Raw genomic sequence first — 24026 nt, forward strand, 5'->3', positions numbered from 1 at the left:
TCGACGCGTCAATTAACATCCAAGGTTCAAACAATGTAACGTGTTGTAAAAGAGCGGAAAGACTTCACCTGGTTGTACAGTATTAGTACATACCAGTAATAATACCATAACTGGTCCTTGTACTTATTTTGCAGGTCAATAGATTATGTGAAATAGTTAAACGCCATGAAAGAAGAAGCAAATGAAGAGAAGAGAAGGGAGAGAAACCAGTAGAATACGTTGGATATCTTTTACCATGAGTTTGAGTGCTAGCAGACATCTAAGTTGTTTTCCAATCTTCAAATTGTCAACAGGCCATCATGGTATGGTAATTACTAAGCAAAGCTATACTAAGGTAGTGGTAATATAGTAGTATCTAGTTAGCATATATATATATATCTATAGCTTCTTGAGGGAGTCATCCCTTCTATGTATAGGCACCTAACTGTACGTAAGTATGTACCCAAGAACGTACGTTATGTACATACATACATATATGCAAGTGCATACACACACTTATAATCCACCAGACGTATGTTTATGTAATGGCAATACAAGATGTTCCCCACACTACTCCGTACTAAAGAATCCTTGCCCATGACCTGAAATTAAATCGGTGTCGCCCATTAATTCCAATTATCACACACTCAGAAATTCGGAGAAGGGCTTATGATCCGTATTGCTTTATCTCAGCACTGGAAACCTAGGCTCCCTCGAGGTTCTGTTATTTACAGCTGTTATCTCATACCGTTCTCTCAAGTTACCATACGAATCCCCTGGATCGCCCAGGCTTCGAGACGTAGCATGGCAACTGTTATTCACTCACCTCGGGATCCCAACACCCTGAGCAACTATAATAATTGGGTCTCTACCCATATAACCGCAAATTTCGATATCTTATTTGAACAGAAGAAGCTTGTTGGCAATGTTGTTCATAAGCTCAGGTCCATCACCGATGCAAGATCTACGGAAATCATCTTGGATACGAACCACGTGGATATCGGTGATGTGCGAGTCGACGGCCAAGCTTCTCACTGGGAGCTCCTTCCCACACTGGAGCCATATGGTACTGCATTGAAGATTAAGCTTGAGCAGGGCGTGGGGTTGAACGAAATGGTCGAGGTTGATGTAAATTGTCCTCCAGCTTGCGTATAGTCTTCCATGCGTATCTAACTTAGAGCATCTAGATCTCGGTTAAGACGACCGAAAAATGCACTGCCCTTCAGTGGCTGACTCCAGCCCAAACTTCTAATAGGAAACATCCATATATGTGTAAGCTAGCCGTTGCTGCCCTGAAACCAGGAGAAAGGTCAATGAACTGCTTGGTGTTTCTAACTTATTACCCTCATAGTTTCTCAATGCCAGGCTATCCATGCACGGTCAATTTTCCCATGTCAGGATACACCAGATGTCAAGTCTACTATTGACTTCAATATTACTTCACCTCTCCCTGTGGTTGCCAGTGGAATACCCGTTCGAGACATCATAGAAAAAGCAGCCCAACCAGGCAGTAAAACTCTGTACCAGTTTCACCAGAAATTGCCTATCCCAAGTTATCTGTTCGCGTTGGCTAGTGGGTATGGAGATTCAAAATACCTATTTGCTTGGTTTATAAACTAACTACCTAATATCAGTGATATCTCGGAAGCTGCAATTGGGCCCCGGAGTGTTGTTGCAACTAGCCCTGACAAACTTAGTGAATGCCAGTGGGAGCTTGAAGCGGACACTGAAAACTTCATAAATGCAATTGAGGTTCGCCAGGCTTTAATATATAAGGATGTTATTTTCAGACCCTGACCTAAATGCAGAAAATCGTCTATCCTTATGCTTGGGGCGAGTACAATGTCCTGATTCTTCCCCCTAGCTTTCCATACGGAGGCATGGAAAACCCAATCTTCACCTTCGCGACTCCCAGCATTATCTCAAAGGTATTTACCGGAAATATACCAGAGTATCAACTGTCGGTGATTTCCTAACACGAGTTATCAGGATCGGGAAAATGTCGATGTTATTGCTCACGAACTCGCTCATAGCTGGAGTGGTAATCTTGTCACCAATGCTTCATGGGAACACTTCTGGTTGAACGAAGGCTGGACTACTTACCTTGAGAGACGTGTCAGTTTGTTTGCCCCTCAGGCCCCGTCAATCCTCTTGATACTACTGACAAAATTACACATACTGACCATGTAACAGATCCTAGCTGCGGTGTGAGTTCAAACGTTAGCGTCTTACGGATTAAATTGCTGATTTAGCCTGCAGACATGGTGAGGCCTATCGACATTTCTCAGCCATCATTGGTTGGAAGTCTCTTGCGGATTCTGTGGAGCATTTTGGACATGATCATCAGTTTACTAAGTTAGTCACTGATCTTAAAGGGAAGGACCCTGACGATGCATTCTCAAGTATTCCGTACGAAAAGGGATTCAATTTCTTATTCCACTTGGAAAATCTGTTGGGGAAGGAAAAGTTTGACCGATTCATTCCTCATGTAGGTCCCCATTCCTCCCCAGAACGGCAGCTTGCTAAAAGCTTCTAGTATTTTACGAAGTTCAAAGGAAAGTCTCTCGATTCGTATGAGTTTAAGGCAACCATGCTCGAATTTTTCCAGCATGATCTGGAATCCTCCAACCTCTTGAAAAATGTCGATTGGGATGCGTGGTTCTATGCTCCTGGCTTGCCCCCGAAGCCACAATTCGACACATCCCTCGTTGATGTGGTTTACGAGCTATCTAGCAAATGGAAATCCCTTCCTGACTCATCCTTTCAACCTCGGACAAGCGATATTGAGGGGCTGACAGCAAACCAAGTCGTGGTCCTCTTGGAGCAAATTCTTCTGTTTGAGCGGCCGCTTACCCCTGACCTGTCGAGGATTCTGGGTGAAGTCTACGGTCTCGCCAAGAGTGAGAACATTGAAGTCGCCAATCTCTATTTTCAAGTAGGGTTAAGGGCCGGCGACGATACCGTGTACAAACCAACGGCAGAACTCTTAGGCAAAATCGGTAGGATGAAATTTGTACGACCTCTGTAAGTATAGCTTGTCTACCACGAATGATTCCCCAGCTAACCCCATCATGTAGATACCGAAATCTACAAAAGGTTAATCGCCCTCTTGCCATCGAGACCTTTGAGAAGAATAAAGATTTCTATCATCCCATCTGTCGCGCGATGGTTGAGAAAGATCTCTTCGGAAAGAGGGAAGAGTAGGTTCAGATCATAACTTAGAAGTCGCCTCTGCTTGATCGTCTGTGTGCCAGTCTATCATGATTGTCATCCCAACAGTTATGCTTGGGTTTGGATTGAGAAGAGTCTATTATTGCTCAAGGTGTGTGGCAGCCGCTCTGATGCAGTATAACATAGTCAAAAGCATCACAGCATCTACTTGTATAAGCATGTATTCAGCAATTCTATACAATATGCATAGATGCATTATGAAACAGTTTACTATTGCGGACAGTAGAGATGAATTAAAACAATAGAGGAAGAGAAGCAAGCGAAAAAAAGTCATTACAAAGAAGGTCTTCAGCCAATTATCGCTTGCCTTGGACTAATTTCTTATCGAATTCAGAGTATCCGAAAATGCTGGGTTTATCGCCAGTTCGCTGGCATAGTTGGAAGATGAGATCCGCCTCGCTCACCTGAGAAAGCTCTGAAGTTACTCGCCGCATATATGCGACGACCCGAGCTATTTTCGTCCAGTCCAGCTCCTTCCCATCTGGTCCGGTATGGCTTGCTTTCCATAAATTTCTCCAGATAGCGGCACCTAGCACAGCGTCTCCTTTAACAAGGCCCTCATCATAGGCCGCAAGAACACCTCTCCACTGGATGAAGAGGTCCTTGAGAAACTTGTTCCGGATTGTACGACTGGTGAACCCATGTAGGACGTCCATGCGGTGCTCAGCATTATGCGAGAAGTGGTCAATCAAATGTCGGGAATAAGTTTGAAAGCTCTCGTACGACGGTAAGACTCGCAAGCGGACAGTCAAGAGGTACATGTGTAAAAATGTAATCTGAGACCAAGTTGAGAAGGTAGGTATGAGGCCAAGGTCTGATATTAACCACACGCATTAGTTTTACTAGCCAAGGTCAGTCAATATTGCGGAAACAAACCTTCATACCACCACCCTTCCCCAACCCCGAGATCTTCACCGGCTTCAGTTTTAGGGACTTGTGCCCCCTTTTGAGATGCCTGTGGTATACTGTAATCCGCCTGGCTAGAGCAGGCCTCGAAAAGCTTTTGTGTCATTCCATACGCCACATATGTCTCAGCAGTGGTCCCGGGACGGGGCATGATCACTCGAGATAATTGGGAAGAAGCCCGGCGAATCTGAAAACAAGGACAGGAGGATGCAGTAACTGTCCGCGGGTGACGTTGAGCATAGCGACAGTTTGTGAGGGTCGCGGGAACGGGAACCACTGAGTGGGGAGCGGAATCCTGGTAGAGAGCAGTAGATGTTGTGCATATAGTACGTTGCGACGAGATAGACGATCTAATTGCGGCGACCTGGGAATTTTTAGCTTGTCTGCACCATGACTTCCCATTCTTTTTTTTTTTCCGGGGGGGGTTGTACTCGAAGTCTTGAGCACCGGGGATAGCAAAGATCCAGCAGTCTTGCAGTGTACATATTTTTGGGAGGCATATCTAATAAAGAAAGGCTCAGCGACCAACTGTTACCGACTGGTGCGTAGTCGCAAATATGGGCCTGTGGAACGTTCTGCCAATCTCCTGTACAAATGATAGGGAAGCTGTGTTTGCATTGTTTGCTGCCAGGTGTAACGGCAACACTGCTCTTCCTGAGTGGATACTACCCTATTTTACTTGGGCTAGCTAGTATTATACTAGTACCTAGATAATAGAGGGTCGAGTCCAACTACACTGGACATGGATCACATTACCGTAGAGAGACGCTATCCATCACCTGATCATAGACATGACAAATGAAATTGTCGAATCTGAGGAAGCTTAAACCGCATGCCTTCATGAAGAGGACCACCAGGGTGCTGACGCCAACCAAAGCAAGCGCACTACCTAATTGCCCAACTCCGATACCAGCGAGTCTGACAATTGATATGTGGTGCTGACAGTCACAGTCTCCTGTAATAAAGGGCCTGCATGGTAAGAGTCGTTGTACAGCAAGACAGCGATGGCCGAGCTAGTCAAAAAGCGTTAGGATCATGGTCCCTTTGGCCCTTGTTACATCCTCTCCAGCGCACCCGATGTGAAAGTGTGCGAGGTCGAGCACAGTTAGGATTTTACTGCCATCTTATGATTGCCTTTTCTAATCTTCTAGAGTGACCCGTTCTAAACGTTTTTCGCGAAGAGGAAGAATCTCCGAAAGCCTATTAGGGTCACGCATAACGGCAGGAACATCATCTCTCGTTGTCGCTAGAGACTGTAAAGTAGATGTTAGCCTCCTCGGTTTGATACAGTGCAACCTCTACCCATCCGCTTTGCTCTTAGAAAAAATATATTCCATTGGCGGGAAAGAAATACCTGTCGAACTGTCTCATAGTCTAATTCTTTAGACTGGAACTCTCTGATCACCTCCAAAGTCTCAAAGTCGATATAAATCCTCGTGTCTCTAAGCCGAAACAGAACATTGTCGAGTCGTAGGAAGAATCTCGATAATAAAAGCAGCCTGGCTGGCATAACGCGAATTTTGCAGGATAGCATAGTGATGCCGTTATCAGCGAGTTCGTCTTCGTATAAAATGACTTCATCGAAAAAGAGTATGGGATCCGGCCGTTTTAATAATTCTAAGGGTATAGATTTTGTCGTTGGTTTAAATGACCGACCATCAGCCTGAACGGTGCCCGTATAGTCTGTGGTGTAGGACCAGTCAAAGGGCTTCACAACCTCCTTGATGCCTTCATGTGTCTTTTCTCTACTAAATCGTCAATAACTTATCGCTAAGGGGCCCTTACGCAAAATATCCTCAGTACCTGCTTCTCTGCCACTCTTTTGAGTAAGCGACTTTGAGCATCGATGCGCCAGTTTTGTCCACGCGATCCAAGGCGTCAAACGCATTGAAAGTTATCCCCCAGCGGCTTTTTTCATGTTGAATCGTGACAAAGTTGTCACCGAAGATCATTTCTGGCGGCGCGATTCCTAATCTTTTGGTCATGTCTTCAATCGGGTCAGCTTTTAGTATAGGCCGCTTTTCTGTAGTGATCTTGAAGCCTTGCACGGAAATGGTGTTAGGTTTTCCAGTAGCGTGGGACACCGCAGCAGGATTCCCCATGGCGAATGCAGATACACGGGAGCTCCCAGAAGACATGTTGAATATTGCAGATGAATAGATAGCGGGAAGTGCCTTGGCTCCAGGGATCCTTATCGACCATTTGCGGAGGGTTGATCAACCCCGCGGTGTCGGAGAAAGAGGTAGTCCGAGGCGTTGCTGTGGTGACGTGCTGAGGAGCGTGATGTGATCAACAGAAAAGCCAAGACACTTGATTTGATTTGCTTCAACTTCCTTGTCAACAGCAGCAGCACCAATCAGACTAGATAATATCTATGTAAACTACACAAGTGCTACAAAGCTGCCTTGTTTTCCTATCCTTTCCTCATCACCTTCCCATAGACAACGAGCCCCTGGCGCTTAGCGACATCTTAGCCATGGCCACCAAGACTTTGGAAAGCCGCTTTGAACATCTTTCGGTCAAAGACGAGAATGTATCAAACAATAGCTGTAGCACCTATGCGAAGAATAAGGTAAGTACTGCCACTTCGCCGCACAGTGCATGAAGCATTCACTTACTCATGTTGGGAATCAGGGCTCTCTGTCAACGGCTGTCTCCCTTTCTGGACTTGGGACCGCGGCACCATTGAACAATAGCGCCAATCGGTCGAATCTGCTCAAGCTGGCTCTGCATAATACAAACGACAGCAAGGTCAATTCGATAAACGCTAGTTCATCCCCTACCAAAGGTACACTATCGCATCGCAATGTAGATGAGAACGGAGACCAGCGCCACCAAACATCGCTTTATGACCAACCAGCACCGAAGAAGCTACATCTGGGGATGTTTGAAATAGGAAAACCCTTGGGCAAGGGTAAATTTGGCCGCGTTTATCTAGCCAAGGAACGATCTTCCGGTTTTGTGTGCGCTCTTAAGGTCTTACACAAGTCTGAATTGCAGCAGGGTGGGGTGCAAAAGCAGGTCCGAAGGGAGATTGAAATCCAGAGCAACTTACGCCACCCGAATGTTTTAAGACTCTATGGTCACTTCCAAGACAGCAAGCGAATTTTCCTGATCCTTGAATTTGCCGGCCGGGGAGAACTGTATAAACACCTGAGAAAAGAACATCGATTTCCGGAGTGGAAGGCTGCTCAGTATATTGCCCAGATGGCCGCTGCCCTGAAATACCTGCATAAGAAACATGTCATGCACCGTGACATAAAGCCAGAGAATATTCTCGTCGGAATCCATGGTGAAATCAAGATTAGTGATTTTGGGTGGAGTGTCCATGCGCCCAACAACAGGAGACAGACAATGTGTGGAACGCTTGATTATCTACCACCTGAGATGCTCAAGCCAGGCTCACAGGACAACTACTACAGTGAAAAGGTTGATTTGTGGAGCTTAGGTGTACTGACTTACGAATTTCTGGTCGGAGAGGCTCCATTCGAGGACACCCCTGTCATGACACAAAGACGGATTGCACGAGCGGACATGACAGTTCCTTCCTTTGTGAGCCCCGAGGCCAAAGACTTAATCAAAAGAGTATGTTCCAACCTCTGGAAGGCAACTGAATGCTACCTCACACGCTTACTCCTCATAGTTACTTGTTCTTGATCCTGAGAAGCGTATTTCGCTAGATGAAATTCAAAAACACCCTTGGATACTCAAGCACTGTCTTAAAGACGACCGAGTTACGAAAAGAAGTTCTGGTTCTTCAAAGGAAGGTAAAGCATGAAGCGTTGTCTATGCATTTCAACGGGGTTTTGGAGTTCAGAGAATTTTTTTAAGCTCCCAACGGAGTCGACTTTGAATTGGCAGAGATACTTGTGCTCATTTGCTTTTATGAGGGAGTGTGGAGTATGGTGTTAATTGTTATTTTCGCTCTGGTTACATCAGACATAATATACATGGAATTTTCGAATAGAGAAATGGAGTAAGTAAACACGTATGAGGGTAGGCTAGAGAGAGACCATGGTGTCATCGGTAGATTTCATCGAACGGCCGAGTGTCTCTGAAGCAGCTATCCCAAACTTCGTTTACAACCCTCTCGGCGTGAGCTTCATCCTTACATGCAGGCCTTGCCCGTACCGACAATATCGCTCTTCTTTTGACACATTCCTGATGCTGTTGTGTGAATCGCCATTGACCTCGTCGAAAGAACTCCCGCGCCCATCTGCATTCCCCACTGAGTGAACTGGCCCGTATCTGAGCTATAGTCAGCAAAATCCCTGTCAAGGACTCCCGGTTTTTGATACCTCAGTACACGCCGCATGCCTCAAGTTATCTGCCCAGTTAACTTTAAATCTCAAGTGATCATAAGCATGGACCATTTCGTGAGCCATTGTGTCCTCGAGATGTCCTTGGTCTTTCATCTCATTTGCGCAAAGCAGGATCCCAAAGTCCGGGTCAAAGCCTCCCGCTTTCCTGTTCGTACACCGACGGCAATAAATATTGTGGCTAGAGAGGTCGCCTCCGAGTTGTCGAATGTTGTCGCTCAGATAACGGATTACAGGGCCTAAAGCGCGAATATCTTAGTGTCTGTCTATCCGGGCTTCTAGAAGCCGCTCGAAATGGGATATAGGAACCCACTCCATTGAAGAAGGTAATCACGCTGATCCTCACAGCGCTTGCAATCTGCGGCTTCATTTCGAATGTCCCTTGCGACACGAAACTGTTCGATGCCTTCATCTGACATTTTTCCCGTCAAGATTGCAAAGATATTGCGCCATTGTGTCCATGTGTCATCCCCTGGTAGAAACCCGGTATTACGAGCACTTGCCGGAGGTTCTGATGTACTAGACGATTGTGACTCTGACATCTTGGAGGAAGCAAGCATTGAGTCCAATAATCTCACTATGTCTTAACATGCTGAAGCTCAGCATGCGGAAGAGAGTTTCGCCGACGCTCTCCGCACAAACTGGCGGTAACAAATGGCAATATATATATCAATAGCATGAATTACTCCGACCCCGGAACTTGATGTGCACAAGACGGGGCTTCCAGGAGAAAAGGCGCTTAAAACCTGGAGGCAACATCTGATTTGGATACAGTGTACGAGAGGCGCTCTTGCATGTTAAGCATTGGCTATATTAGGGGGCCCATGTTACCATGGCCTGTCGACGTCTCACAATCGTTATCAAATTAGGTGCGGGGATCAGTCCGGTTTGACAATACACATATTTCAAAGAATATCAACTCATCCTTTTCCAACAGGGACTAGTTCCATAGTAGATGAAAACACCCACGAGCCGATACTTTCGATTCTCACCCTGATCGTTGAAGCCGCAGCCAAACTTCGTCGGGATGGCCATAATGTCGTTCTTGTTTCCTCGGGGGCTGTTGGTGTGGGGTTGCGGAGGATGGATGTGGAAGAAAGGCCCAAGAATTTGCCTCGCATTCAGGTATGGATAATTACATGGGCTGTCAGTCAGGACATTCACTCATACTATTTACCAGGCACTCGCGGCTGTTGGACAATGCAGACTCATGAGCCTCTGGGATAATTTATTTTCGCACCTTCGTTTACCAGTGGCTCAGATTCTCTTGACTAGGAATGACATAGCAGATGTAAGGCCTAAGTGTTCATAAATAATATGGTAAGCGACGTCTAACTTATACCAAGAGAACGCAATATGTCAACGCCCAAAATACCTTCTCACAGCTTTTCGATATGGGCGTGATCCCTATTGTCAATGAAAACGATACTATAGCCGTTTCGGTAAGACCTTAGCCAAGTATTATATTGGTTTAATGGAACCTAATCACATGTTTTGTCTAGGAAATCAAATTCGGTGATAACGATACACTGTCGGCCATAACAGCCGCCATGGTCAAGGCCGACTACCTTTTTCTTATGACGGATGTTGACTGCCTTTATACTGCTAACCCACGTCACAACCCAAATGCAAGACCCATCGAAGTTGTCTCAGACATATCCTCGTTGGAAGCTGATGTGTCCTCAGCTGGATCCTCCCTTGGGACTGGGGGTATGAGTACCAAAATTGTCGCTGCAAAATTAGGAACTAGTGCTGGCGTAACGACGATTATCACCAAGAGCTCGAAACCTGGAAACGTTCATGAGATTGTAAAATATCTCCAGCAGCTTAAGCAAAAAGAACATACATCCACAGCACTGAATGACACAGTCACAGAAGTACCCCCTCTGCATACACGCTTCCTTCCTTCTGACCATCCGGTTCAATCCAGGACATTCTGGCTGCTCCACGGTCTGAAGCCCCATGGGACCATATTCATTGACCACGGCGCATACAGTGCCCTCCAGAAGAAAGCCAGTCTCCTACCAGCGGGCGTTATCGGTGTGGATGGTCATTTTGCGCAACAGGAGGCAGTACGTCTGGTTGTAGTACAGAGACTCTCCCCTGATTCATTGAATGGCGATTTTCTCCACCACGGCCAGGAGCCCAAAGAGGTTGGGCGTGCACTGGTCAACTACGGCAGCCTCGAAATCGAGCGCATCAAAGGGCACAGGAGTACTCAAATCCAGACTTTGCTTGGATACGCAGATAGTGAATATGTCGCTCTTCGAGAAAATATCTCCTTCTTTCAACAGGACGATCCTCCATCGCGGTAGCCAACCGTTGGTTTAGGTAAATGAAATAACTGCTTTGCATAGCTTTCATACCACAACGTCTTTTTCGGCATGTTGTGCCATGAAGAGCGACTTTGCTATCCTAGGACAATATTATGATACCTAAATTTCAATATTTATGCTTACAACAGCGCTGCATGTAGATGAGCACCGAGCTTCCATGAGCACTGCAGTTCTCATAGATATCATAGAAAAACCGTGTTCAATCAACTCAAACCCAAACAATTAAATACAAGCCAGGCAGCTATATGAACGCCACAGGGAAGCCGACCAAACCCAAACCAATGCAAAATCACATGAAAAACTACAGTCGATAACCCACAGTCACGCCCTTAATAGCCTGGCCCTGTGACTCCAGATGTACTGCTGATGTTCAATCCTTCCACCTTTCCAAAAATCTCTTCATTTTCTTATCGTGGGGATGTGGTGCAGGGGATGCCTATACAGCTGGTCAGTTACTGGAATGTCGACCTAAGAGATAAAGCCTTGCGATACATACAGTATTCTCGATACTGGAAACAGAGTACGTTAAAGAAGCCGACACAGTGGTCTGAATTGTAGGTGCAGAAAGGTATGCAGTAGCAATCTCGTATGCACTGGTCGGAAATTGGGGAGTTGGCGACTTATCCGCTGGAATTGTTGACCCAGGCTTTTTAGCCATAGGCGCATATCTTGTTGGCCCGGTCTGCAATTGGTATGGGATTGTATAAGCTCCAGCAGCTTGTCTTCTCCGCAGTTCTTGTTGTTCACGGCCTTCGCTAAGCAGGCCAATGCCATCCTCCAGATTCGACGAGAAAGCGCCAGCCATGTCTGTGAGTGTGAAACGATCGGAGAAATTGGTTACATGGGCGTCGGGACCAGATGCAACCATTTTCAGGAAGCTACAGACAAAAGCCATTGTTAACAGGATGAGCTGGCGAGTTCCGGGGGTAGGCCTTATTCTTACTATGCGTTTGGTTCGTTGCCGCCAACTGCTGGATCAATCTTGAAAGAAACCGAGTTGCCGCGGGAAAAGACACCATCTTTAATAAGGATAGCCAGGTTCTCCTACAACGGTCCCTCGTGGTCAGTGAAAGGTTCACTAGCTTATAGAGACGAGGTGTTGGCTGTTGAACGAACTCACCTGGGACCCCAATGTGTCTCCGCCAGCACAAAGATAAAGGTCGTAATGTACAAGTTCGGAAATGCGAGGAGACTCGCCAGAGTCCTTCCAATGTGCTGTTACTACATCTCCGGCCTTTATTATTGTGCCACGCGCTGGCGCTGTGAACTCGACATCTGCCAGCGCTGTCGAGAATAGAGGGAGGACCACAGGTAACGAGCGTATGAGTTTCATATTGGATACGGACTCCAAATCATTCGACAGTGGCGGTTGAGCGATAGGGAACCATCAAAGGAACGGCGAAGGATGGACTGGTAGAAAGAAAGAAAGAATGAATGAATGAAAGCTCTTGGTCTCGCGTACGATGAATACCATCAGATCACCAACCCTACCGCCATCCCTGCGAACCGGAGGTATGTGAGATTGGCGAGGTTGGATTGATTGAATTTCAATGCTCGAGCGGGAGACCTCGTAATGTAATATACATACATGAACTTATATATTTATATATATATATATATATTACAGTATCGTGCATATGACGATGGTATCATATAAGTACACCGTATGTACACCGTACTGTACTATACTATACAGACGGTAAACCTGGAATCTAGACGCTTACTAGGCGTTTCCATGTTTTTAAGAAGAATCTGACACAACCATAATATGTACTTATGCAGGCACTGGTAAATTCACTCCAATGGCGGTGGCATGATGTACGGAATGATGTCTGCAGCAGCCGGTCTAGCTTACTTATGTAGTTAACTTAGTATTAGCTAACCTGCTGAAAATAACATTAATTTACTACTTTTACGACTACTAATCCACCATTCTAGCTTGGCTCTCTACTACCTGGTTATTCCTCACCCGTCTTGTTGGAGGCACTTTTCAGGTCATTCCCACCATCCATCTTATCCGCTGAGATGGAGAGTCACGCAGATTGGAGATCAATCGGTGGCATTGCTACTAGTCTGCTCGATGGAAATCCTATCGCGATCGCTATTACCGCATTTGTTGCATTCGGGCTGCCAATACTGCTGCATCTGATTTTCTATCAAACCGTTGCCTCCCCGCCATCTAGCAACTTCTTACTGCTTGGACCCAGCGGAGCAGGCAAAACTGCTCTCTTGTCCCTGGTAAGCCTATTCAGCTTAATAGCCACGTCCACAAATTTATCAAAAGACCTATGGGACGAATACTGATATGTTATCCTGTGACTTTGATAGCTTGAAGCGAAATCGTCGCCTCTTGCGAAGAAGCAGACTCAGCTCACGCATACTTCTCAGACGTCAATTCTAACAACTGTCAGCCTTCCTGCCTCCGTCCCTACTGCCTCAAATCGCTACCGGTCGGCCAATGATCCATCCTTGAAGGACACATCCAGAAACCCTGTCAAATACCGTGTGAGAGACACACCTGGCCATGGCAAACTACGGGGACCTCACGGTATCTCGCAACTTTCCTCCATGTCAGACTCGAAGGACTCGAAATCCAAATTACGTGGGGTCATCTTTACTGTTGACACCGCCGCCCTTTCTGATGTTGAAGTGTTGCGCGATACAGCCTCATATCTGTATGACGTCCTTCTTATTCTTCAAAAACGGGCATTGAATAAAGGCAAGTCGTCTCTTAAGGTGGCCTCGGAGATTCCGATCCTTGTGGCTGCCAATAAGCAAGACCTTTTCACGGCTCTGCCACCTGGTTCTGTGCTGGAGAAGTTAGAAGCTGAAATCGATAAAATACGCAAGTCCAAGAGCAAGAGCCTTATGGATGCCAGCGTTGATGCTAGTATGGGTGACGGTGATGATGATATTCTAGGTAGCAGTGATGCGCAGGATACATTCAGCTTCAAACTCTTGGAGGACGAAGTCGGTGTGAGAGTTGATGTTGTCGGCGGCGCTGTTAAGGGTGATGAGGGGAGTGACTTTGGGTCTGGTGTCAGGAAGTGGGAAGAGTGGGTTGGCCAGTGTCTGTGACCGAAGCTGTCGCCTTTGTTACGACTTTACAATATGTTCTCGACCTGAAATGCGCGAACGGTTTCTATGCTACACAAGTAAAGAACAAACTAGGCTAGCGCACCTGGATATTAATCCTAGGATGCTGTTATAATGATTAAGAAAAATGATTTGATATTAATATGGCATCTAGCCATCGACGATACGGGTTTCGTCTTATTCTTCGGGGCCTACAGCGTCTGCTGCTTTGGCCTCTATCCAATCCTGTGGGTAGATAAGACCACAAAGTAAGTAGTGATCTATCATGTGGGAAGGAACACTGAGCGAAATAGGAAGCGTTCGTAATGGGAGAGAAGGCCAGGGCTTACCCAAAGTCCACGAGCAAGTTTCATATCGCTAGCAATGGCAGTTGTCTTGTACGACTTTGCGATAGGAATGAAGTACTGACCATGGGTGCTGTCTGATATTACCTTTGGACTCGCGGCCAAATAAATTGCATTTGCAGCACCATCCTCCAAGCTCTGACCAATGATTGAGAATAGGCGCCTAAGCAGGGAACCCAGGGCTTCTCCGACATACTCATCCCAAACACTCCACTGATCGGTAACGATGTTACCCGGGAAAAAGGCATTAACGTAAATCTTGCTACTTGCCGGATCCTCTTCTTGCATCAACCGAAGGCTTAGCTCCCTTGCGAAGAGTATGTTCCCTAGTTTCGCGCGAGCATAACGCCACACACCGTCGATATATGCTGGCTTGAGGCGAGTGGGTGAGGTAAGAAGGTCGAGGTTGAGCTCACGGCAAAATGCGTGCATAGACGAACTAGCTACCGCAATCCGCCCATTGCTAGCCTTGCCCTGGGTGATAGTACGCTTCATGAGAGGCAGCAGATTGGTTGCCAACACCTGATGGCCAACGCAATTCGAAGCAAATACCTGTTCAATACCCTGCGGCGATCGTTCATACTCGGTTGATACACCAATGGCTTTTGCGGACGTTGGAATATCAACAAACAATCTGTTATATATAGGTGGGGTATACAGAGAGACGGGGTAAGTTCCGTCAATTGGGGATGGGCCAAAGGAAGAGTGAAGCGCCAGACGTACCGGCATTGCATATTATGATATCAAGCCTGTCAGTTCTGCGCTTGAGTTCGTTGGCTGCATCCTTGGCAGCCACTATATCTGTAAGGTCGCATTGAATGAACTGGACTCTCGTATCACCTTTCCCCAGGGAACCACCAGTACGACGCTGCCATTCCTCCTGCGCTCGTAGATACTTATCATGGCTTCGGGCAAGCACGTAAACCCTCTGAATTCTATGCAGAAGGAGCTGCGCAGTTATTTCTAGATCGACACCCGCAACTCTAGTTAGTGGGTGTGGCTAAATACTGGAAAAGGTTGTTGCTTGCCCTTTCCTATGCCCGCTTGACCACCCTGGGCAAGAAACTGGTCAGCGTTGAGCGCTGTGGGTGCCCCTCCACCCCCGAACGAGCCAAGGGGGGCAAAGTGAGTTATATGTGTGGGCTGATCTTCACACTTACCGTTACAACGGCCACTTTGTTAGTCAAGGAGGGAGTGTCATGCAGGGAGAATTGCCGATAGGTAAAAAAGCCAGACATTTTATAAGGCAGAGATAGGCGGCTGTGGGAAAACGAAAGCTAAAAACACGGTAATTATACCGGGTTCGATACCCATACGTCAGATATACATAAAAGTCCAGGATTTTGCCATTGAGGTCACCATTCTATCACTATCAGGATACTCTACGAACATCTAATGTTAATGTAATATGGTTTTGGATATGTCTGGTTGAGATAGACTCTGGTACTAAGCACCCTCTATTCGTAAGATGTTTCCTCTCTATTAGTCGCATAAATGACACCACATCGAGATAGAATAGACGTTATACTTGGCGTGACGAAGCAAAGAAGGAAAAAACACAGAATATAAGAAAACGTAGCATTGACAATTTCCAGTCTCGCGCTTCAAGTATACTAATATGCATAGCTCGAGGAGACACTATATTATGCCGATTCGTCCTTATGATGAAGCATCCATGTAAGTAGATCGACCTTTGTTGCAACTGCCACTGGTCTCATCACTCCTTGTTCATCCCTCTCAGTAATGACCGCTGCACTGTTCCATTCAAAGAAGCGATTCAATACGCTGAGCGGTGTGTCCATAGTGATTTCCACAAATTTCCGGTCTTTAACCCGGGGCTCCGAGCTATTCGCTTTTTCTGGCGTGGAACTGGTCAATCCCATATCTCTCGGGTCAGTGACTACCTCGGATATTTTACTGAAGTTGAACATAACATCTGACACAGGGCTCTTCCCAGTAGCACGTCCGTGGGTGAGCCGACTGAGAACATTCCCTAGAGTCACTAGTCCTACGAGCTTCTTGCCAGAAGGTGCAAGCACTGGCAGTTGGTCGAATCCTCGATCTCGCATCATTTCAATGGCAGTTTCACAAGAGATATTGGACTGGACGGTTGTGATGGGCTTTAACCTCAGCGAGCTGACCCTTGATCCAGCGAAGTCATCCTTTTGTTCATGTGGCTGCTGCAGTGTTGAGGGCAGGTCCGCAGCTTCGACCGGGGGCGATGTCAGGAGTCCATTAGCAGCAAGCCAGTCATCGTCAGCAAACTGATATTAGTTAGCGCAATAAGTCCTCAACCAATCAGTGGGTAGTTCAATGACCTTAGTTAAATAGCTTCTGATGCTGTCAGGCAAAATGACAACAATCACATCATCCTTCCCGAAGTTGTAGTCCTTCGCCGCTTGCGCCAGAGCTGATATGGCGCTCCCACTGCTTCCTCCTACAAGGAGGCCCTCTTCAGCAATTAACCGCCGAGAGTACTGGAATGAATCTTTATCTCCAGTTTTGTACCACTGGTCCACGGCCTGCTGGTCGAGCACTTGGGGAATGAAATCATACCCAATTCCTTCAACCTTGTATGGTTCGTTTACATGGTCTTCGTTTAGTGAAGGCGGCAAAGCTAAGATGGAACCATGAGGGTCAGCTGCAATAACCTTGATATCGGGGTTATGCTTCTTCAGGCCCCGAGACAGTCCAGTGATTGTTCCACCAGTTCCTGCGCCGGCAACAATGGCCTTGATTTGGCCCTTGGTCTGCGTCCAGACTTCTTCCGCTGTACCCAATTCGTGGGCCAGCGGGTTATTCTCGTTACCATATTGGTCTAGGATATGCGCGTTCGGGAGTTCCTTCTCAAGACGCTTGGCGACACCGATGTGAGATTCCGGTGAATCGTACGCAGCTTCATTAGGAGTTCGGATGATGGTTGCATTCAACGCTTTCAGTACGGCCACCTTCTCAGCTGACATCTTCTCCGGGAGAGTAATTATGGTCTTGTATCCTGCCATAAGCCACAGAGAGAGTTAACAATCTGGCATGTATCATTTAGCAGACGATGGCCTACCCTTTACAGCGCCGACGAGCGCCAAACCAATTCCACTGATGTAGCTATTAGCAAAAGATATTATATAGGAAACAAACAAGCATGTTAATAGACCTACGTGTTACCGCTAGTGGGTTCGATGAGAGTATCACCAGGCTTTATGCGCCCTGATCGTTCAGCCTCTTCGATCATGCGCAGAGCAATCCTATCTTTCACACTTCCTCCGGCATTGAAGTATTCCAATTTCGCATAGACAGTTGCCTCAATCCCAAGGCTACGTGGAAGTCTATTCAAGCGCACGAGGGGTGTGTTGCCAATGTGCTGAGTGATTGATTCAAGAGCCACCGGAGGAATGGCTGGCGTGGTAATGCAAGACATTTTGATGGGGATTTGGACAATGTCTAGCAATCGAATTCAGGCCAAAGGGGGAGGAAGAAAACAAAAAGAAGGGAAAGAAAGTAAAGGGAGGCAAAAAAGAGAAAGGAAAAAGAGCAAAAAAAGTTGGGGAAAGGTTCAACAAGGAGAAAGAAAAAAAATCTCGTAAGATGTTACACACCCCGCCCGAAGGTAACCGTTGCCGCCACATTTAAGACAGTACGTAGTAGTGGTTCTCATATGATATGCTATTGGTAGCATTGTTTCTCTACATACGTTGTTGATTTAGTGATATTATAGACAAATCCATGGATGTATCTCGTGGTTTGAGTAGTAGTGTACTTAGTACGTCGCATATATAACAGTGGCATTTTATGTGTACGTACTAGTTGTCTTGTTTTGATCTCCTTTGCCCCTCCGAAGTAGATTTCTATCTGTCCAGTGTGACCAATCGTGATTCGTTACCCACCACATGCTTGTTTAGAAGGTTAAAATTAAGCTTGGTCCAGACCATCCTTCCTTTAATCAATCTAACTTGGTAGAATCTAGACGAATAGTTATACTATTCACACATCCATATATATAGCAGGATCCAACCCTTTGAATCAATCCTATGCTGCACATCGTTAAATAATGAAGACATTACACTCCTAGATGTTTGTCTGCCTACATGACATGCCACTTAGAGTTAGTATAAAATTAGAGATTGCGGATTTTCCTTGCTGCTTGAATTAGGTTCAGTACGTAACAATCAATCTCCATCGCCCGCTCCTTATTTTCTCTTTTTCTTTCTGGTCTTGTTTGTTTTTCTTTTCTTTTCTTCTCTCTTTTTTTTGGTGGGGTGGGTTAAGGTAAATTTTGGGCCTTATGGGTTATTCGACTTTGTAAAGCCAGCACTAAGCACACTATACACTGCATACGTGGCTGTGTATCGGGAATCATGGGTGGAGTAACTGCTCCTCACCCAATGGACAGTTTTGTTTGTCTCCATTTCTCCATAAGGGATTCATCCTCCACTAGGTCTAGCTCTATGATAACTCAAACTTCAAATGGGGGAACTCTCTTTGTACATACAAATCTGCAGTCTATCTCAAGTACATTCTAACTTATATCTGTCACTTGAGTGTCCTCAGGAACCTGAGAATCAAATGTTCTCTTTCTACATCAGCATGAATGACTCCATAATACGTGGTAGACTTAGGTATACAATTAGTCCAGCTGCAACGGGGCGGCCCAAGTGGTTACAGACCCTCTCTGAGAGCCACTAAATCTCATCCAGTGATTCGATAGCATGTATACGCATTGGCGTGCCAAGAAAAGCCTCAGCACATCAATCACCGATCCATCGTCTGCGCCTCCTTCGGTAGATACTAGTTTAAGGGGGCTCTGGATTTGGTTGAATTGAAAATTCTGGAGACTTCTGACTACGTCTTACCAAGCTGGTCAAGCACCCTAGGGTTGTGTGACACCAAATCTTCTTTTTGTCCACCAAATCTTAATTTACTTATTCTCTCCTCTTCTTTCCTTGGCCACGGAGCTTGCTGGCATCCCACCGCATCGACTATTAAAAAGGGAAAGAAGAAAAAGAATTGAAGAAGCACGGCTCCATAAACCTTAAAACAATCCTCTGTTTGGTGCTTAGGGTGCAGCCAACACCAGTGTTTGTTTTCTTCTAATTTGCTATCCCATCTCTCACCCGCTGATTTTCCTCTCCACGTTTTGTTCCAAGAGCATCTATTAAACATGTTATAATATATCTTTTTTCTGGACGTGTTTGTGCCTCTTTATCTCAATAACCCTTGCATTTCTCTTTCTTCTTCTTCTTCTTCTTCTTCTTCTCCTCTTCGTTTCCTTTCCTGCGGCATCTTTGTTAACCACATCTCAAAAGGCCCAACAGCCACGCAACAGTTATCATATTTTTTATTTCTGAAACAAGCAGTTAACGCTCTGGATGATCATGGATAGCATAGAGAAATTGCCCGCTACACAAGGAGAGGGACAGGGCAACGAAGGTTTGAGAATCACTCAGCCGACGGGCTCACACGATGGTTCCCTACTCCCCACACATAACGAGAAGGCTTCCCTTCGCCGCAATAGACTGTTCCGTATAGATACAGCTGGTGAGAGCGGGCGAAGCGGGATTCACCCAATTCACTTCTTCCGGGTGTGCTTGAAGAGTACTTGTACCCTGTCAATGCTGGTAAATGTTCTCTGGCCGTTTGTTCCAGCGGCTATCGTCATCCACTTTGCTCGGCCCGATCTTCATGTCTGGATCTTTGCCCTCAATTATATTGCAATGGTTCCCTCGGCAAACTTGCTTGGGTTCGCAGGAGGGGAGCTCGCGAAGAAGTTACCCAAGGTTTTCGGGGTTCTGTTGGAGACAACGTTGAGCTCGGTGGTAGAAATTGTCCTCTTTATGGTTCTGATACATAATGACAATAACGGCAACCTGATTCCTGTCATTCAGGCAGCGATCCTCGGTTCTGTGTTGGCGAATCTTTTGCTTTGTCTGGGTCTGTGCTTTTTCTTTGGAGGCATGGGGCGTGAGCACCAGTCGTTCCATGAGGCCGTGAGCGAGGTGGGCACGGGGCTCCTCCTGGTTGCCGGCTTCGGTCTGTTGATTCCGAGTGCTTTCTTTTCGGCGCTGAGCGCCAACAGCTCTAAGACAACTATTACCAATGAAGTCCTGTCTCATTCTACTTTGGTGATTAGCAGGGCCACTGCCGTTATCCTTCTGGTCGCTTTTCTGATGTGAGTTCGCATATTCAAGCGTCGTGGCATACCACCTTACTCACTTCCGTTCTCAGGTACCTGGTTTACAACCTACATAGCCATCACAGCATATTTGACGAGGTCCTTGAACTAGATGAACATAAGGATGAAGATCGGGAAGAGGAGATGAAGCGCGCAAAGCTTACGCTAGTCGAATGCTTCGTGGCCATCTCAGTATCTATCGCATGTGTCTGCATGTCTGCCGTTTTCTTGGTCCAGGAAATTGAACATATTGTCCATGAAAGAGGCGTTTCCGATAATTTCATGGGTCTAATTCTTGTTCCCTTGGTAGAGAAAGCAGCAGAGCATTTGACTGCTATTGATGAAGCCTGGTAAGTGCAATACTACACTCAAATATTTATCAAGGGTGAGTTCATCATCGCCTGACTCTTCGCAGGGACAACCAAATCAACTTTGCACTCTTCCACTGTCTCGGTCCATCTATCCAGACCGCTTTGCTAAATGCTCCACTGGCGGTCCTCGTCGGCTGGGGACTTGGTAAGGAAATGGGTCTTAATTTTGAGATCTTTATGATTGTCTTGGTAGTATTATCCATTCTCGTCGTCGGAAACTTCTTGCGGGACGGCAAGTCCAACTGGCTCGAGGGAGGTCTCTGTGTGCTTATATATGTGATCATTGCGGTCACTACATGGTATTACCCCCAAATTGAGCCTGAGGGAGCATCCATCCACCATGAGGCATGACTGTGCACATATTCACAATGGACTAAACTTGTTTGCAATTCTTAGTGGGAAGTAATTTATCTGGAGTGAGGAAGTGCTGCGCATCTTCTAGGGGTACGGGTCATCTTTATATCGCACAAATTATATAGATGCAACGTTAAATAATAATAGATGATAAGATATTAGGTTTATTCTGCGAGTGGCCAGTTGAAGGTACCTCAAACACGTAGCTGAATATATATTAGTAGTTGGATAGATCATTTAGTTAATCCATGCCGACAAATAAAAAAGCGGTGACGGCATTGATCCCGACGTCTCCCTACCAGACAACAGATTAACACACCAAACCCAAAAATGAGTCAGTTAAACGACCAAACGAATACTCTGATTATCGCCTTAAAAGACCGTGATATTCCATTGAAATATGCTGAGGTTGAATCAGCTTTCACCGATGGGAAAGAAGCTGCCGTGAACGAAAAATGGGTGATGGAGCACCTGAACCATGATACTCTTCTATCCCAAGAGGAGCTCACCTTGTGTGTGCGCAGACTTCCTTTAACAACCTTACGTATAGTCAAATGTTAACATGCAAGGTATTGACTATACAAATAGGTATACGAAACTCGAAAGTACCGGCTCTTTACAGAATATCATGCACAACCCCGATACGAATGCGGACCGACCGTTGCTCGATGAAGATGTTCGGAAGGCGATTGACTCGCTGAACGATTCAACCGCTGTGATCCAGAAACAAAAGCAGATTTTAGCATCCCAATGCGACAATATAGATAAAGAGCTTCGCCGAAAAGGTGAACGAGAAGTCAGACGCAGCACCGGTATAGAACACCTGCGTCAGAGATACAAATCAGAAAGGCAAAGCACGAATGCCGTGGTAGTGATCGCCCTCGATCTTAAACCAAGATGCTTAGCTGATTTATATGCCTGCAGTCTATTGAATTGGCTCAGGAAGTGACAGCGGGCTTGAAAACCGAATCAGAGAACACAGCAGTGGATAGTAAAAGGATATTGTCAACTCTTGCAGCTTGGCTAAAGGAGGACGATAGAGCACTAGTGGACCTAGAGCGGCTTGGATCTGGTATGGGGTCTACTGGAGATGATGCCTCTGTAGTAAAACGGACCTCCGAGTTAAGCACGATACTCGCCGATTGTCTTGCAGAAGAAATACAATGTCGGCTCGATCGAGTTTACTTGGAGAACCTCCGGGCCGGTCTATTCAAGGCCAATCAGAACCTTAACGGTGCTGTGGATGAAGTTACAATCGCATTGGAAGGAGAACTGGAGTCCCTGTATCCGGAGATTGACATGCTGGCTGAGATGTATACCAAGCAACAATACACCGCACCTATATCACGCGCTCTCCAAAACCACCACGACCAGTGGCACATTGCTTCCCACAAGAAACTCAACTATGTAAGTCGGCCATCGACCACGTTTACATTGGCTAACCAGGTATAGATCTTAGACCTGGTCGCTGAGATGACGTTATCTACAGAACGTCTCACCAAATCCCTGCAAGATCGCGAGTCATTCTGTGGGACTCTCGAAACTTTCAATACCACGTATCGAACCAAAGTAGGTAATCAGTTTTCTGAAATATCTGTACCAAGACGAGAGGATATTAGAAGACGTTCGATCCAACCAACGTTGGCATACACACCTGCCGCGAAACGCATCGATTCGGTTTCCGAGTCCCATGCCCTCGCCGCTGTCTTGCGCCGCACAGGCTTATCTTCCGAGTCGGTGTTCCAACCCGAAGAAGGTAATGTGGGCACCGATGTGCTTTTTGACGCGAGACATCACATGTTCGATTGTCTGCAGAATTATGGCATTGCCGCAGATGCCCCTCTGGTGACCGAAATGATCTCGGGTGATCAGGCAACCCGGCTTCTTTCGTCCTCCTTAAACGTCAATTCACACGTTAAGACTTTGCTCACGAGTGACATCCATGAGGCCGAGCTCTCTGACCTTCGACTTAAATTAGAGCATGTACAAAAAGGGGTTGAAATGCTCGACCTTGGCGTAGTACTTCAACGTGACAGGAGCCGAGAGACGTTTGTTGAGAGGTGGGGGTTGACATAAAGGATCCAATGTTTGACCACGGCCTCGAATAAGAAACTCGTGTGGTAATGACTACGAGATGAAAAGGAGGCTTGCAGGGCCTTGCAGGTGTTAATCAACTAGTGGCTGTCTTTGGCTTGCCCCTTTCTTGTTCCTTTAATTTTTTTATCTTTTATTTTCTTTTTCTCCTTCCCTTCTCTTCAAAACTAATTCACAAAAAAGAAAAAAGAAAAGACCGAATGGAAGAAAATAAATAAACTAGCCAAAGATGGTGAATCTTCATTCCCCTGGTTTAATAATTCGTTATTGATGGATAATGAACTGCGCCTCTCCCTGTGGCGGGTAATAGGGAATTTATGATATAGTCCTGTGCCACAGTTTTATCACGCGGCTATTGTCCACATGGTATATTGAAGGCTAGTATTCCATAGAATACTCTGATGGGTGCCCTAGATGCCCGTGAATTCACTACTAGTAGCTAGGAACTCAATCCTGCAAGTCATGCATACGTGTTGCCGCAGCCCATGAGTACATTGACTGAGTCCTCTCAGATCGGCAGCCAATCACAAAGGAATAAAGAAGGATAGAAGAGAGCTCTATCCCCAGCAAACTTGTGTAATGTAATCTCTTCCGTTGACGATATTTCCCCTCTTCTACTCATGACGGGATTATTGTTGTTTTTCCCTCCTTGCTTTTCTCTGCCTTACTTGCCCACCTGACTTGTAGTATGTCCTGTGACTGTAACCAGCCGCACCTGCGATACCCACAAGGACCACTGTGAAGTCCGCTGCCTCATCCTTACCCCGTTACATAGTGTTGGCATAGGGACTTTTAGCAAATGCAGCCTCGATTGATAGACAGGTTAGGCT

The 24026-nt window shown here is 46.2% G+C and overlaps 12 protein-coding genes across 12 annotated transcripts; 6 read left to right on the forward strand and 6 right to left on the reverse strand.

Annotated features, from left to right (window-relative positions):
• The first annotated feature begins 535 nt into the window (after nt 1–535).
• On the forward strand, nt 536–3414 carry BDV27DRAFT_133615 (bifunctional aminopeptidase/epoxide hydrolase). Its single transcript, XM_032068130.1, has 10 exons — nt 536–1107; nt 1167–1251; nt 1331–1556; nt 1614–1731; nt 1788–1907; nt 1969–2094; nt 2173–2186; nt 2239–2467; nt 2516–3003; nt 3057–3414. The coding sequence occupies exons 1-10, from the start codon at nt 649–651 to the stop codon at nt 3181–3183; spliced, it is 1992 nt and encodes a 663-aa protein (XP_031924116.1). The 5' UTR covers nt 536–648; the 3' UTR covers nt 3184–3414.
• On the reverse strand, nt 3415–4716 carry BDV27DRAFT_133617 (uncharacterized protein). The gene is made up of 3 exons (XM_032068131.1): nt 4548–4716; nt 4087–4480; nt 3415–4024 (listed from the first exon to the last, which is right to left on the reverse strand). The coding sequence occupies exons 1-3, from the start codon at nt 4614–4616 to the stop codon at nt 3507–3509; spliced, it is 981 nt and encodes a 326-aa protein (XP_031924117.1). The 5' UTR covers nt 4617–4716; the 3' UTR covers nt 3415–3506.
• BDV27DRAFT_133619 (TIP41 family protein) lies at nt 4717–6323 on the reverse strand. Its single transcript, XM_032068132.1, has 3 exons — nt 5920–6323; nt 5471–5861; nt 4717–5369 (listed from the first exon to the last, which is right to left on the reverse strand). Exons 1-3 carry the CDS (start codon nt 6252–6254, stop codon nt 5256–5258), a joined length of 840 nt encoding a protein of 279 aa, XP_031924118.1. The 5' UTR covers nt 6255–6323; the 3' UTR covers nt 4717–5255.
• A 134-nt stretch (nt 6324–6457) lies between these two features.
• Nucleotides 6458–8032, forward strand: BDV27DRAFT_133620 (aurora family serine/threonine-protein kinase). The gene is made up of 3 exons (XM_032068133.1): nt 6458–6688; nt 6751–7701; nt 7760–8032. The coding sequence occupies exons 1-3, from the start codon at nt 6593–6595 to the stop codon at nt 7892–7894; spliced, it is 1182 nt and encodes a 393-aa protein (XP_031924119.1). The 5' UTR covers nt 6458–6592; the 3' UTR covers nt 7895–8032.
• Nucleotides 8033–9001, reverse strand: BDV27DRAFT_133622 (mitochondrial inner membrane protease ATP23). The gene is made up of 3 exons (XM_032068134.1): nt 8749–9001; nt 8415–8674; nt 8033–8364 (listed from the first exon to the last, which is right to left on the reverse strand). Exons 1-3 carry the CDS (start codon nt 8993–8995, stop codon nt 8137–8139), a joined length of 735 nt encoding a protein of 244 aa, XP_031924120.1. The 5' UTR covers nt 8996–9001; the 3' UTR covers nt 8033–8136.
• Nucleotides 9002–9151: 150 nt separating this feature from the next.
• Nucleotides 9152–10896, forward strand: BDV27DRAFT_133624 (glutamate 5-kinase). The gene is made up of 5 exons (XM_032068135.1): nt 9152–9304; nt 9373–9560; nt 9616–9726; nt 9782–9877; nt 9938–10896. Exons 1-5 carry the CDS (start codon nt 9268–9270, stop codon nt 10748–10750), a joined length of 1245 nt encoding a protein of 414 aa, XP_031924121.1. The 5' UTR covers nt 9152–9267; the 3' UTR covers nt 10751–10896.
• A 16-nt stretch (nt 10897–10912) lies between these two features.
• On the reverse strand, nt 10913–12335 carry BDV27DRAFT_133626 (putative beta-1,6-glucan biosynthesis protein (Knh1)). Its single transcript, XM_032068136.1, has 4 exons — nt 11892–12335; nt 11715–11815; nt 11268–11649; nt 10913–11207 (listed from the first exon to the last, which is right to left on the reverse strand). The coding sequence occupies exons 1-4, from the start codon at nt 12102–12104 to the stop codon at nt 11142–11144; spliced, it is 762 nt and encodes a 253-aa protein (XP_031924122.1). The 5' UTR covers nt 12105–12335; the 3' UTR covers nt 10913–11141.
• A 347-nt stretch (nt 12336–12682) lies between these two features.
• BDV27DRAFT_32430 (signal recognition particle receptor subunit beta) lies at nt 12683–14042 on the forward strand. The gene is made up of 2 exons (XM_032076330.1): nt 12683–13009; nt 13100–14042. The coding sequence occupies exons 1-2, from the start codon at nt 12797–12799 to the stop codon at nt 13847–13849; spliced, it is 963 nt and encodes a 320-aa protein (XP_031924123.1). The 5' UTR covers nt 12683–12796; the 3' UTR covers nt 13850–14042.
• Nucleotides 13947–15111, reverse strand: BDV27DRAFT_32446 (putative short chain dehydrogenase/reductase). The gene is made up of 2 exons (XM_032076331.1): nt 14197–15111; nt 13947–14092 (listed from the first exon to the last, which is right to left on the reverse strand). The coding sequence occupies exons 1-2, from the start codon at nt 14938–14940 to the stop codon at nt 14045–14047; spliced, it is 792 nt and encodes a 263-aa protein (XP_031924124.1). The 5' UTR covers nt 14941–15111; the 3' UTR covers nt 13947–14044.
• Nucleotides 15112–15639: 528 nt separating this feature from the next.
• On the reverse strand, nt 15640–17928 carry BDV27DRAFT_133634 (cystathionine beta-synthase CYS4). Its single transcript, XM_032068137.1, has 4 exons — nt 17367–17928; nt 17270–17304; nt 16530–17206; nt 15640–16475 (listed from the first exon to the last, which is right to left on the reverse strand). Exons 1-4 carry the CDS (start codon nt 17624–17626, stop codon nt 15855–15857), a joined length of 1593 nt encoding a protein of 530 aa, XP_031924125.1. The 5' UTR covers nt 17627–17928; the 3' UTR covers nt 15640–15854.
• A 1652-nt stretch (nt 17929–19580) lies between these two features.
• On the forward strand, nt 19581–21099 carry BDV27DRAFT_161107 (hydrogen/calcium exchanger domain-containing protein; the record flags this gene model as incomplete). Its single annotated transcript, XM_032073156.1, has 3 exons — nt 19581–20374; nt 20431–20727; nt 20793–21099. 3 exons carry the CDS (start codon nt 19581–19583, stop codon nt 21097–21099), a joined length of 1398 nt encoding a protein of 465 aa, XP_031924126.1.
• Nucleotides 21100–21439: 340 nt separating this feature from the next.
• Nucleotides 21440–23445, forward strand: BDV27DRAFT_133642 (uncharacterized protein). The gene is made up of 4 exons (XM_032068139.1): nt 21440–21614; nt 21672–21970; nt 22027–22509; nt 22555–23445. Exons 1-4 carry the CDS (start codon nt 21581–21583, stop codon nt 23176–23178), a joined length of 1440 nt encoding a protein of 479 aa, XP_031924127.1. The 5' UTR covers nt 21440–21580; the 3' UTR covers nt 23179–23445.
• Nucleotides 23446–24026: the final 581 nt, after the last annotated feature.

The sequence above is a fragment of the Aspergillus caelatus genome (assembly GCF_009193585.1).
Source record: "Aspergillus caelatus strain CBS 763.97 unplaced genomic scaffold BDV27scaffold_188, whole genome shotgun sequence".
In the NCBI taxonomy this organism is placed as follows: domain Eukaryota; kingdom Fungi; phylum Ascomycota; class Eurotiomycetes; order Eurotiales; family Aspergillaceae; genus Aspergillus; species Aspergillus caelatus.

Excerpts from the sequence above, each read along its gene's own strand:
- BDV27DRAFT_133615 (XM_032068130.1), top strand. The coding sequence starts at position 649 with ATGATCCGTATTGCTTTATCTCAGCACTGGAAACCTAGGCTCCCTCGA. Across the intron at positions 1,108-1,166 it reads ACGAAATGGTCGAGGTTGAT|ATCTCGGTTAAGACGACCGA; the intron begins GTAAATTGTCCT and ends TAGAGCATCTAG. Across the intron at positions 2,468-2,515 it reads TTGACCGATTCATTCCTCAT|TATTTTACGAAGTTCAAAGG; the intron begins GTAGGTCCCCAT and ends AAAAGCTTCTAG.
- BDV27DRAFT_133617 (XM_032068131.1), bottom strand. The coding sequence starts at position 4,616 with ATGCCTCCCAAAAATATGTACACTGCAAGACTGCTGGATCTTTGCTAT. Across the intron at positions 4,481-4,547 it reads CCCGGTGCTCAAGACTTCGA|GTCGCCGCAATTAGATCGTC; the intron begins GTACAACCCCCC and ends AAAAATTCCCAG. Across the intron at positions 4,025-4,086 it reads GGAAGGGTGGTGGTATGAAG|ACCTTGGCCTCATACCTACC; the intron begins GTTTGTTTCCGC and ends GGTTAATATCAG.
- BDV27DRAFT_133619 (XM_032068132.1), bottom strand. The coding sequence starts at position 6,254 with ATGTCTTCTGGGAGCTCCCGTGTATCTGCATTCGCCATGGGGAATCCT. Across the intron at positions 5,862-5,919 it reads AAAGAGTGGCAGAGAAGCAG|AGAAAAGACACATGAAGGCA; the intron begins GTACTGAGGATA and ends ACGATTTAGTAG. Across the intron at positions 5,370-5,470 it reads ACTATGAGACAGTTCGACAG|TCTCTAGCGACAACGAGAGA; the intron begins GTATTTCTTTCC and ends TCTACTTTACAG.
- BDV27DRAFT_133620 (XM_032068133.1), top strand. The coding sequence starts at position 6,593 with ATGGCCACCAAGACTTTGGAAAGCCGCTTTGAACATCTTTCGGTCAAA. Across the intron at positions 6,689-6,750 it reads GCACCTATGCGAAGAATAAG|GGCTCTCTGTCAACGGCTGT; the intron begins GTAAGTACTGCC and ends GTTGGGAATCAG. Across the intron at positions 7,702-7,759 it reads CCAAAGACTTAATCAAAAGA|TTACTTGTTCTTGATCCTGA; the intron begins GTATGTTCCAAC and ends TACTCCTCATAG.
- BDV27DRAFT_133622 (XM_032068134.1), bottom strand. The coding sequence starts at position 8,995 with ATGCTTGCTTCCTCCAAGATGTCAGAGTCACAATCGTCTAGTACATCA. Across the intron at positions 8,675-8,748 it reads TGATTACCTTCTTCAATGGA|GCCCTGTAATCCGTTATCTG; the intron begins GTGGGTTCCTAT and ends TTCGCGCTTTAG. Across the intron at positions 8,365-8,414 it reads GGCATGCGGCGTGTACTGAG|ATACGGGCCAGTTCACTCAG; the intron begins GTATCAAAAACC and ends ACTATAGCTCAG.
- BDV27DRAFT_133624 (XM_032068135.1), top strand. The coding sequence starts at position 9,268 with ATGGCCTGTCGACGTCTCACAATCGTTATCAAATTAG. Across the intron at positions 9,305-9,372 it reads CACAATCGTTATCAAATTAG|GGACTAGTTCCATAGTAGAT; the intron begins GTGCGGGGATCA and ends CTTTTCCAACAG. Across the intron at positions 9,878-9,937 it reads ACGATACTATAGCCGTTTCG|GAAATCAAATTCGGTGATAA; the intron begins GTAAGACCTTAG and ends TGTTTTGTCTAG.
- BDV27DRAFT_133626 (XM_032068136.1), bottom strand. The coding sequence starts at position 12,104 with ATGAAACTCATACGCTCGTTACCTGTGGTCCTCCCTCTATTCTCGACA. Across the intron at positions 11,650-11,714 it reads GGCAACGAACCAAACGCATA|CTTCCTGAAAATGGTTGCAT; the intron begins GTAAGAATAAGG and ends TTTTGTCTGTAG. Across the intron at positions 11,208-11,267 it reads TTTCCAGTATCGAGAATACT|GCATCCCCTGCACCACATCC; the intron begins GTATGTATCGCA and ends CCAGCTGTATAG.
- BDV27DRAFT_32430 (XM_032076330.1), top strand. The coding sequence starts at position 12,797 with ATGGAGAGTCACGCAGATTGGAGATCAATCGGTGGCATTGCTACTAGT. Across the intron at positions 13,010-13,099 it reads AAACTGCTCTCTTGTCCCTG|CTTGAAGCGAAATCGTCGCC; the intron begins GTAAGCCTATTC and ends TGACTTTGATAG.
- BDV27DRAFT_32446 (XM_032076331.1), bottom strand. The coding sequence starts at position 14,940 with ATGCCGGTACGTCTGGCGCTTCACTCTTCCTTTGGCCCATCCCCAATT. Across the intron at positions 14,093-14,196 it reads AACTTGCTCGTGGACTTTGG|GATTGGATAGAGGCCAAAGC; the intron begins GTAAGCCCTGGC and ends ATCTACCCACAG.
- BDV27DRAFT_133634 (XM_032068137.1), bottom strand. The coding sequence starts at position 17,626 with ATGTCTTGCATTACCACGCCAGCCATTCCTCCGGTGGCTCTTGAATCA. Across the intron at positions 17,207-17,269 it reads GCTCGTCGGCGCTGTAAAGG|GATACAAGACCATAATTACT; the intron begins GTAGGCCATCGT and ends GGCTTATGGCAG. Across the intron at positions 16,476-16,529 it reads TCAGAAGCTATTTAACTAAG|TTTGCTGACGATGACTGGCT; the intron begins GTCATTGAACTA and ends AACTAATATCAG.
- BDV27DRAFT_133642 (XM_032068139.1), top strand. The coding sequence starts at position 21,581 with ATGATACTCTTCTATCCCAAGAGGAGCTCACCTT. Across the intron at positions 21,615-21,671 it reads TCCCAAGAGGAGCTCACCTT|GTATTGACTATACAAATAGG; the intron begins GTGTGTGCGCAG and ends TTAACATGCAAG. Across the intron at positions 21,971-22,026 it reads GGCAAAGCACGAATGCCGTG|TCTATTGAATTGGCTCAGGA; the intron begins GTAGTGATCGCC and ends ATATGCCTGCAG.